Source organism: Mytilus galloprovincialis, chromosome 8 (assembly GCF_965363235.1).
Source record: "Mytilus galloprovincialis chromosome 8, xbMytGall1.hap1.1, whole genome shotgun sequence".
Taxonomy (NCBI): domain Eukaryota; kingdom Metazoa; phylum Mollusca; class Bivalvia; order Mytilida; family Mytilidae; genus Mytilus; species Mytilus galloprovincialis.
In genome coordinates, this window is record NC_134845.1 from 24,661,746 (window position 1) to 24,673,275 (window position 11,530).

Consider the following 11,530-nt stretch of genomic DNA (forward strand, 5'->3'; position numbering starts at 1 on the left):
TGCTTTCAATTCGAGTGATATTGATTCACATGAGAATGGCAGAAAATATTTTAAATTATACATATTTTAACACAAATATACATAATTAATACAATACATGTACCTAATTTAATTTTGAACAACTGTGTAATTATCAAGTTCTTATCATTGAATGTATGACTGTTTTTGTAATGCTTCGATGTAAGTAATAAAAACTGTCCTCCTTTGTAAGGGGAAAATTTTAAAGACACTATTTGTTTCCCATTGGATGATTTTTATGCTAAGACATTTCTTTATATATGAATATAGGCTCTAAGTTCTCAGTCAAAGATGACGGCCCAATGAGCTCTAGTCCTTACGCATGTTACAGTTGTAAAGCAAATGAAGGTGCGTATGATATATGTTTTTTTCTCTGGTATATGTATGATAGTGTCTGATGGGTTTTTTTTTTTGTATCATTTGTTTGACAAAAAAACGTAGAAGTAAATGAATGAAAGAGTTCATTGGCTAGTGTGAACTTGCAACTTTCAAGTCACGTTAATACTTTCACTATTTCTGTAGTGGTACATATAGTATAATAGGGACAATTTTAACTATGTTTAAGCTAAAAATACGTGATATGTTTGCCACAGAGACCACTATCTATCTAATCAAATGGCTTGGACATAAACACTTTTTGTATAATTCTTACATAGTACTTAACTATTTGAATAAATAAGATTGTTATTTTTGTAAATGATAAAACTGTTCAGTACTGCCGAGGACAGATACTAGCGAAAGAGCCCCGTCTTTGAAAACATTATATATATATATGTATATATATATATCTATCTTCAGACATTGAAATCTATTGACTGCATTGCAATTTAAAAAAAATAAAGATGATAGTATTTCACTAACACAAATAATTAAAGAAAGCGTCTGTAAGTTTCTTTTTTGTCATTATGTCATTATGTCATTCAGTTATTTCCGTGTAGTTTCCATCATTTCCCGTTGACAATCGAGTTATCTTTATATATTGATTCAACTGCCCTTTAATAAGTCCTTCATTCTGCAATTATATAAGTGTATTTGACGAAGAGTAATGAAATATGTGCAGTTGATAATTGGTGGATATATAAATAGATTAGATAAGTTTTATCTTTCAAGACCTTACAATGTATTGAAATTAAGATTGCAATGCCCTTATGTTATGATTACAGTGTCACTGGTGAGTCTTATTTATAAAAAAAAAACATGTTACTTCTGTGGGCATGAGCTTTTTTTCTATTTCATTGTTTTAGCTTCAGCAAGTATCAGGCTTCCAACTGAAATCCGACCGGTAAAATTATACTACGACCATTACAGTGCTAAGAGTATGGATTCATGGAAGCAACCGATTATAATTGACAAAACACTTGATGCGTAAGTTAGCTTTACGGACAGTGTTGTTTATATGTTGTTGCTTTTTTTTATCATGTCTTGTCATTTTAAACTGATTTTTATAACCTTTTTTTTGTTTTTGTTCTCTCAAAAATGAAAAGAAATGCCAAACGAGCAATTATAACGATATCCCAGTAAGTGAACTATAAAGCGTTCACAATATGTTGAACAAAGCCATATTTATTAATGTGCCTTTCGAAAGTAAGTATGTCTTATATATACTGCTGTTTCAATTACAAATCATCTTGAGTAATAGCTATAAACTGCTCATTTCAATTAAGGAGCAATTTCTCTCTTTGTGTAACCTCTTTATGTTTCCTTATTCCTGAAAAAAAACATGGAAGCACTTACATACTGTTTTCCATTGAACAAAAACATTGTTGTATTTTAAATATGAAAGACAGCATCAACAGTGAAGGGTTTTTATGGTCTTAATCATTTGCAAGAATGAGATGTAAAATTCTTAATTTTTTTTCTCACAAAATTGATGATTTTCCTTACAGTTTTGGAGGACAAAATCTTTTTTTGCTGGGTTTTCTGTTTTCAGATATTTGTTCAAATTTAAACAAATTTCTATAAATAATTTGTTTTAGATAAAGCTGGAACTTTTTAAACTTACTTTGTCACACATACAATATAAAAAGAAAAATATTTTTATTTGGAAGCTTGAATAATAATTCAATAGTTTTTAGAGGTCTTTCAAATGTTGCAAACATTACATTAATTTTCATCATGCTTTGAATTCAGATTGTTATATTTAGAATTTGAAAGATAGTATCAATTATTAAGTTTTTTTTAGGTTTTTCATCAATTCCTAAAATGAGAATGTATAATTATTACCTACGAAAATTGGTGATATTCCTTATATTAAGGAGAAAATAAAAAGATTTTTTTTTTCTTTTTGTTTTCCTTTTTAGAAATGTGTTCCTATTCCCATCAGATGGTTATGAATAATTTGTTTGTACAAAATAAGAAGCTTTAAAAATTATGTTGTCGCTACACATTGAAAATTTAAAGGAAAACCTTTTTATTTGAAAACTTCATGAATAATTTTGATTTTTAGAGTCCTTTAAAGAAGCTTGAAAACATTACATATTTTTTAATGTTAAATTTGTATTGTTCAGCTTGAATGTGAATGTGTCGAAAGAAATCCATAATGTTCAGTATTAATTTAGTTATAGTATCTATTTAATATGTGGTTACTTTTGAAGAACGTGTCTTTGGCAAACACTAAACGAAAGTACATGTGACCAATGTGTAACAGTAACTTTATTCTCTTTTAACCTAATCGATAGTCTCAATATATGATGGAAATATTTATCAATCGACTAATTTAAAGAACTCAATCAATATCTAATAGGTAAAACATAGTTGATATACTAAATGCGTAATGTGCAGAGCATGGAAGTGTCCGCAACGCATTATATGATAAATGAATATAAAACCAGTCTATGGAAGAAGCGTATCGATAAAAACTTTTCATATATCACATAGCGATATTGTCTAATACTAATTGTAAATATGCTGACATTCCATGCGGAAAATGTTGTTTTCGGCAACGAAAAATTAAGAAAATACTAACTTTAAAACTTATTGTTCAAATATAAACAACAATTGAGTCTAAATATACATTCATAAGTTAGTTAGAAGGTAAAGTTTATGTCCGTGTAAAATTTGAAGTGCTGTGTTTTTCTTATATACATAAATAAACAAATGCTATTAGTTCTTATATCAATGCGATACTTTTAAAATTTCATAGCAGTGTTTTTCTTATATCAATATTAGTACTTATTAGTTATAATATTAGACTGCTGTACCCATATTTTGACAATTTTCCCTATTATGTCTGTTTTGTTCACGCATCGTTGTAAATATGACAGAATGTGATGAGACTGTCATACACGTGAGAGGTTAAGCGCTATAAAACCAAGTTCGCTCCACAATTTTCAAAATGTGAAAATGCCAGTACCGAGTCAGAAATATGACAGTTGTTATCCATTCGTTTTGTGTGTTCTATCATTTGATTTTACCATTTGATAAGGGACTTTCTGTTTTGAATTTTCATCAGTGTTCAGTATTTTTGTAATTTTACTTCTTAGTAGTATTGTATGTAAATAAGCAGTTTTAAGACCAATTGCGTAAATTCAAATTGCTTTTGGTAACATCTTACAAATTTCTCAATTGGTTTTGGAAGCAAAACTAATCAAATAAGGGTTTAATGAGCAATGTCGTAATCAATAGCTAAGTATCAAAATGATTGTTCACATATATAATATTTAGCAAATTTTATAATGAACGCATCGAAATAATATATATCCGATATGCTTGCAACGCACGCATGGAAGACTTTCTTTATTGATAGCAATGAAACTAACTTGTGACAAAGATGAATCATACTGACTGTATGTTCAGATTAATTCGACAAAATCTGACCTGTACTTTTGAATCTCCTTTTTTTATACAATTAGACCGTTGGTTTTCCTGTTTGAATGGTTTAACACCAGTAATGTTTTTGTTCCTATATAGCGTGGTGTTCGCTGTGAGCCAAGGCCTCGTGTTAAAGGCCCTACTTTGATCTATAATGGTTTACTTTAAACAAATTATTACTTTGATGGAAAGTTGTATCATTCGAACTCATGCACCATCTTCTTATATCTATAAATCTTTTAAAATTTCCCACTATAAATAACTACTTTACAGTCCTCCAACTGAGCGATCTAAATCTATAAATATAGAGTAGATATATACACATTTCTAACGTCAAAAGACATATACATCTTATTTATTTGTGTTCTTAACACTTTTTTTTAGTACTCATTGAAGAAATGAATTTATTGCATAGCAATATAATATTTCCCACAGAAAGTAACCAAAAGTTAGCGTGCATTAAATTCTAATATTGCACTAGTGCAATAAATCTTCAAAATTCATGACGTCATCAACGACAAAATCTTAGTTCAAACCAATTTTTACTTTCAAATATTATATTGCTATACAATAAAAGCGTTATTGCATGAATATTTGGGAATATTGTCCCTCGTAGAACATATATTGCACTCGCAAGCTCGTGCAATATATAATTCTACTCAGGACAATATTCCCCAATATTCATGCAATAACCCTATATTATATCAAGCGATACGGATTGTTATTTTGCACTAAGAAATGTTCGCGTAATTATACGATCGGTTACTAGTCAAAAACGAAAGTCAAATCTCTGTGGCAACAATACATCGGAATGCCCTCACGGTCATCGTGATGTAAAAGAGCGTCCGCGCGGCGAGCTGATAATGTTCATAGAGATATCGATTTACCAACGGGATAAGTCTTTGATATAAAAAAAAAAAAAAAAAGAAGAACTGTTTTCCTTCTCAATATTTTTTTTTCTATGTTAATAATACATCCATTTTCTGTTTGACAATAATTTTGATTTTCGTTGCATCTGAAGGTGTCCAATTTATAGTCTGAGGGTACTCAGTTGATATCTTCAAAGTTCGGGACATCAGCATTTGTACATTTTAATTTGTTTGGATTATTTTTTTTACCATTTGAAAATTCATTGTAATTTGGAGCTGTATTGGATTGGATTTGTTTGAATGAATGTTTCTTTTAAGTAATGACATTTTTTTGTCTATTTCGATATTACCAAGGCGGATAGGCTATAGCAGTGTTACCAGTATATTAGAATCTAATAGGTCGGTAGACTATTTGCAACCGCATTTAAATTCCGCCATTGCATCATCACTTCAAATAGAATTAGTCGGTTAAACCATGTGATTTAAAACGGTTGTTAACACTTTCAACTATCAATAGGGTCAAGCAACATTTTCGAAATGATAAATTCATGTAAGCGTTAATTTTGTTACAGTAACGAAATTTTAGTGATATTGATCCTAAAACATTAAACCGGTCATGATCTAAGTTTGTGAATTATGTTTGCAGTTTTCTTGACATGCATTGTGACGTGTCATCGTATTCATTTTATATTAGAAACTATAGCAGTTATATTAGAAAAGTATCGCATTCATAAATTTTTGATATTAAAAAAATCATCGCTTTGATATAAGACAAATATCGCATTGATATAATAAAATATAGCAGTATCTTTGACTGATAGGTGATTTTGTCTTAGCAAACAATTAAATTCATCTCAATTGCATTCCACTGAATTTGCCACATAATATTTATAGAATGCGTACATCTACAAATGATAAATCGTGAATTTATGTTTCATTTATTCAACAATTCAATTTTCTCGTTTAAATACAACTTGCTTGTTATTGCATAAAATAATTCATGGAAATTATACACCAGACGTATGTCGTATTAAATATCAACCTGTTTTAAGAAAATGGTCATTACTTTATGCCGAGAAATCTGCCTTTCTTCGTACAAATACTAACATTCGTCTGAAATTTCCCACAATGCAACTCGTTGGTATAAGACAATATCGCTCGTTTATATAAGAAAAGTTTTTGTCGGATCGTTTCTTCCATAGACTGAAAACGTAAAATCACAAAAATACTGAACTCCAAGGAAAATTCAAAACGGAAAGTCTCTAATCATATGGCAAAATCAAATGAATGGACAACTACTGTCATATTCCAACTTTACAATGAAATAAAACCAAGATGCTTATATCAATTGTGAATAAACTATATAAAGGCGAAAATAATAGGAAAACAAATTTTGATTTTGGCAAAATGAAAGGTCATCTTTGATAGGTAGATATCTACCCCGTGATTGGACCTACATATATTCATATACAAAACAGTTTTTTACTGCTGAAATAGTTTCTCAGATTGCAATGCGTCGCTACAAAAAATTATCCAAACAACAACTTTGAAAACAAGAAGAAATACGTCACTTTCTATAATCAAATTTGGTGTGAAAGTATTTGATAGAGCTTGTACACATATATTAGTTATCAAATTAAATAGGTAAGAATTGGCAAAATGATTACTTATTTGTTTCCGTCGATTAGGCAAGATATGAAGTTTTTTTTAAGAAAAGCATAACGAAGGTGTCGATCACTTCATTTATTCGTATAATTTTTTTCAATTTTTGTGTAATCTATATTTTGGCAAAGAGTCTGATTAACTTTTGTGAAACCTTTGATACCTCACAAATTTGAATCACGTTATATATATATTAAACAATTCGAACTTACCTGTGTTTGCAATGCTACACCATAACACAAAAATTATCTGTTAGAGCGCATACAATATTTATTCTAAAACATGATACTCAACACAGAAAATCAGATATCATTGTAAGAGATATAAGCTTCAACAGAAATTAGTTTTCCATCATTTTTGTTAACCTGATATATGGTAATAAATGAGTATAACAAAAAATGTTGTAGGGGTGTGTAAAGTATTGTGAAACAGTCGGAAGTTATTGTCTTCTGTAGTTGTCTGTAAGATTTGGTTTTCGTACAATTATTTGTCCTAAATCAGGCTTTTGGGTTTTTCCTTAATTGTTTTGCATTCAGTAATGAAAAATGTATTATTCAACCAATGTAAGAGGATTGACAAATACAAATGCATGTCGTTTATCGAGCTGTATTTATTTTTAGAGACAACGAGGAAACGTTCAAAATGGAAACAGATACTCAAGAAGAGGAAAAAGCAGATACCACTGATGATGAAAATTGAACCTTTCGAAAAACATTTAATTTGCAAACTTTTTGTCATGCATATCAATTTGACTAACAAATATCATTGTACAAATCATATACAACCTTACAAATAGAACAAAAATACAAGAATATACAGCTGCATGTGCTTTCTTTTTCTTTTCTATTCTGAAATTTTTTTAAACAGGCTTTCACACCCTCTATGATTTTTTTTTATAACCGCAACCGTTTAATCTTAAAGATATTGAGAAAAGCAACCACCAACCTTGTATTTAATCGCAAATGTTCAATAATAGTTCTGCTTAATACTATGCTTGTAAATTCAATTTGAAAAAAAATGGAAATGTTCTTTATGCCTTTGTATGACCATGATGTGTACCACAAGATATGGTACTGTTATAATCAATATATTCATTTCAAACATGTTTTTTTCTGCTTATTGTTTATAGTGCTTGTAGCAAATGTCCTAAACCTTAATACATTTTTCTGTAATGAAAATAAAACTCATCAACTATGATCATAAACAATTGTAAAGTGTTAATTGGCATTAACTTTTAATGAATGAATTGTTCATATGTAAACAGTAAATGGCTGCCAAACATTTAAACACAAGGTCATATCTCTTACTTATGTGAACAAGAAGATGAGTTAAAACAGATGTTCACATGCTTTTATTATAAATGGTCAGTGCTTTGTTGGAAGCAAAGATCAACCAACTAGCAAATTTGCTTACTATATAGTACGAATACATTTAACTATTATGTATTAAGAAAAACTAGTTAAAGATATCAGGCTAATAAAGTGCTCTATGTCATGTTAACAGTATTTATACCCGCGCTCAAAAATAGTTGGGGTACAATTATAGGTTAGACAATACTTGGTCATGTTTTATGAAGATTTAAGCCCAAGGCGAAGCCGAGGGCTTAACTCTTCATAAAACATGACCAAGTATTGTCTGACCAATGTAGAACATATTCACACTTTCGAATGACCTTTCGAAATTACCTTTTCCCATTGTTATGTTCAAACACAGTTAAGAGTTCACTTTTCATAATGAACTAAATTTAAATCATCATTTGAATGAATGGAATGAAAAAGCTCGGACATAGTTTGTGAGGACCGAATGGATAAATTGTTTTTTCTTCTGCTTAAGGTAAAATATAATACTTATATATCTTGAAAAAAAAATTATTTTAAAAAGCAGAAATTTGACTTTTTTTATAAATATAAAACTCTCTGTATAAATATTTGAATTCAGACCATTCAACATTAAATGCTTACTTTTTATTGACAAATTTACATGTATTTGTGTTTCTCTGAAAAAAAATCTTTGCTTTATATATCAGCAGTCTGGCATTGTTTTCTTGAAAGAAAAAATAAATTCCTTCAAATGTCAGGTATATAAATTAAATAAGTATTATTTTACTTACTTCCTTACCCAAATTGTTTTTGTTTATTCTATATATGTGTACCGTTAGAAAACGCATGAACATTTGCAAAATTCAAAATGTTTTGTTTTAATCTTTGCTCTTTCATCTTTAAGCAGTAGGCTCTTTTCCCATGGCAAATGCCTCAGGGGGATTGTACACTTGGTTAGTGCAGTTATTAGGAGTTCACTTTCATAATTAACTGACAATGAAAAGTCATTCATGTATAGCATTCATAGTGCATAGAAAACCATGTACTATGAAAGTTAGAGGGGGGGAAACTGACTTTTCATTGGACGGGAAGGGGTGAGTATGTTCTAATGTTTAACCTTTGTCTGTTCACCCGTCCATCCATTCGTTCGTCCGTCTCATGAAGACTATTCGTCCCATTTTTTTCAGTAAATACATAATAAGGGTTTCTGAAATTTGGTGTCAGGGTTTATATTAGTCAACTACATCGTGTGACGTGTTTTCAGATTCATCACTCAACAACTTCCTTTTTACCGTCAGGTATTTGTTATAAATGGTTGATATCACTTTTATACCAGATGCAGCTGTTAAAGAATGTGATATCAAACTTTTATTACGATGAATAAAAAGTTCGAAAAGAGGGGGTTGGATAAATGATCAATTTATCAAATAGTTGTCACTTTAAAATAAATTTTAATCTCAATTCGTAATAATTAGGGATCATATCAAGAAATTTCAAAAGATTTGTGATCACACCAGGTTCATGTAATATGAATATATATAAAACTTGAGTTTATTTTAAAAACAATTTGAATTAGAATAAAATATTATGTGCAGGTGCGCTACTTCTAAAAGAAAATCTAATACTAGAAAAGAATATTTTTTTTAAAACAAAGCCTCTTCACATTGCAAACCTCTCCTGGGACTGCTCGTTTCCATTACTAGAAAAATGTACACTTAAACACTTACCATTACCCTATGTAATGTTATTATGTATATTGTTTTAGCCTTCTCTACACCACTATATGTGGTTTATTGTTTTTTGTTCTTGTTTTGTGCCTAAAATAGCGTGTACATTCTTTAATATCTGTTTTGTGTTTGTTTGAATTATTTACAATGGAAAACCAACTGTGCTGCCAAATTTATTTAATGTTGTATCTTAAGAAAACAATAATACTGTCAAATCCTAAATTTCAAGGTTGTTTTGGGTTTTTTTTTTAATTTATAGGTTTGATATTTTTTTGTTTTTCTTTCTTTTGCATTTGTTTTTTATTTATTTATTATTTTCTCTTCTTTTCTAACTTTCTCTCTTAAATATAATTCCCTCTTTATTGATTAATATTGAAATAATGGATACACAATATTATATTGTATATATTTTATAATCTTGAATACATGTACTAACCATAACTAACAAATTTTCTAAATATACAAACTTATGTTTAACGAGGCCGGGATAAGGTACCGGTACTTTCTGTATCAAACTAACAAATGTGAAAGTTTTCAATAAAGTATGTATATATAATTCAAAAATTTTTAAAAAATTTAAAACAAAATTAAGATATTATGCGCAGGTGCGCTTCTTTCTAAACATGTTATCGCCAATAACTCTTATATTTAGCTCACCTGACCCACAGGACCAAGTGAGCAGTTCTCATCACTTGGCGTCCGTTGTCCGTCATATGTCGTATGTCGTCCGTCGTTAACTTTTACAATTTCTTCTCCTCTGAAACTACTGGGCCAAATTTAATTAACTTTGCCACAATCATCATTAGGGTATCTTGTTTAAAAATGTGTCCGGTTGTGTTGCTGTGCCATAATTGGTAATTCTAAGAAAATTTTGCACCTTTTGGTTATTATCTTGAATAATATATATCAAAGATAGAGATAAACTGTAAAAAGCCATAATGTACAGCAAAGTAAGACCTTAAAATAAGTCAACATGAACAAAATTTATTGCCCTTTACAGTCAATTTTTAACATTTTTTGTAAATTTTGTAAATTTTTACAAAATATTTTCCACTGTAACTACTTGGCCAAGGTCATTATATATAGAGATAAATGTAAGCAGCAAGAATATTCAGTAAATTAAGATCTACAAACATATCACCATCACCAAAACATAATTTTGTCATGAATCCATCATCCATCTGTGTCCATTGTTTAATAGGCACGTAGACCAGGGTGAGCGACACAGGCTCTTTATAGCCTCTAGTTTAATTGTTAGAAACACAGCTTTTAATTTTAATATTTACAGATGTTCTTAAACAAATATGCGTTTTATAAACATTTTTAATCCGAAATTGAAATTTTGGCAGCATCATTCCATTGTGTATTTTATAAATAAATATATGTAAAATATTTTTGATTGATAAGTTGGCTTTACTTATATTTCTATTTTGCTCATCTCGAAATCATGCATTATAGCTTTCTATTTGTGTATTTATATTAACTCATCCTATGAAAACAAATCTTATTTCTGATTCTGACAATCAATTAGTTCTCTGCATTGCTGTTACGTGTTGTCATTTATTTTACCGAATATATATTTTTTATAAAACTATGTAGACTTTTTCAGGATTAAAATGTATTGTAATATTATTATTGTTTGAGAAGCATTCTAATGGGAACCAACTGTGCTTCAATTCATGTAGGCTTGTTCCTTTATTCGTATGAAAATTCTTAAGAAGTGTTCTTTAACTTCACATATCTCTATACAGATAACGTTCTGTTACTAAATAATTTGTTGATTACGTTGAACTTATATTTCACATTGAACTTTAGATAAAGGATACAACAGATACAAATAAGTAAGTATCATATCTTGATTTACATCTAGAAATTAACAATGAAGGTCGGTTGAGAACAAGAGATATGATAGTTTCCCAAATGAACTTTTCATTTCTATGTAGCATCATTCAAGCAGCGCCTGTATGATATATATATATGTATATATATATATATATATATATATATATATATATATATATATATATATATATATATATATATCAGTCTAAAGATTTGCACAACGGTACTGATATAAGATGTTATTATAGGAAAATGTTGTTATTAAATCGTGCTGACAAATATT

At 29.2% G+C, this 11,530-nt stretch overlaps 1 protein-coding gene across 2 annotated transcripts in view; it reads left to right on the plus strand.

Moving 5' to 3' along the window:
• LOC143085381 (uncharacterized) overlaps nucleotides 1-10,950 on the plus strand; it is a 113,104-nt gene extending 102,154 nt beyond the window's left edge. For both annotated transcript variants that reach the window (XM_076261676.1, XM_076261677.1), the window contains 3 exons: nucleotides 289-366; nucleotides 1,263-1,383; nucleotides 6,980-10,950. In XM_076261676.1, the coding sequence (XP_076117791.1) occupies nucleotides 289-366; nucleotides 1,263-1,383; nucleotides 6,980-7,058 (278 nt within the window). In that variant the 3' untranslated portion in view covers nucleotides 7,059-10,950. The remainder of the gene's footprint in view (nucleotides 1-288; nucleotides 367-1,262; nucleotides 1,384-6,979) is intronic.
• The last annotated feature ends 580 nt before the right edge of the window (nucleotides 10,951-11,530 follow it).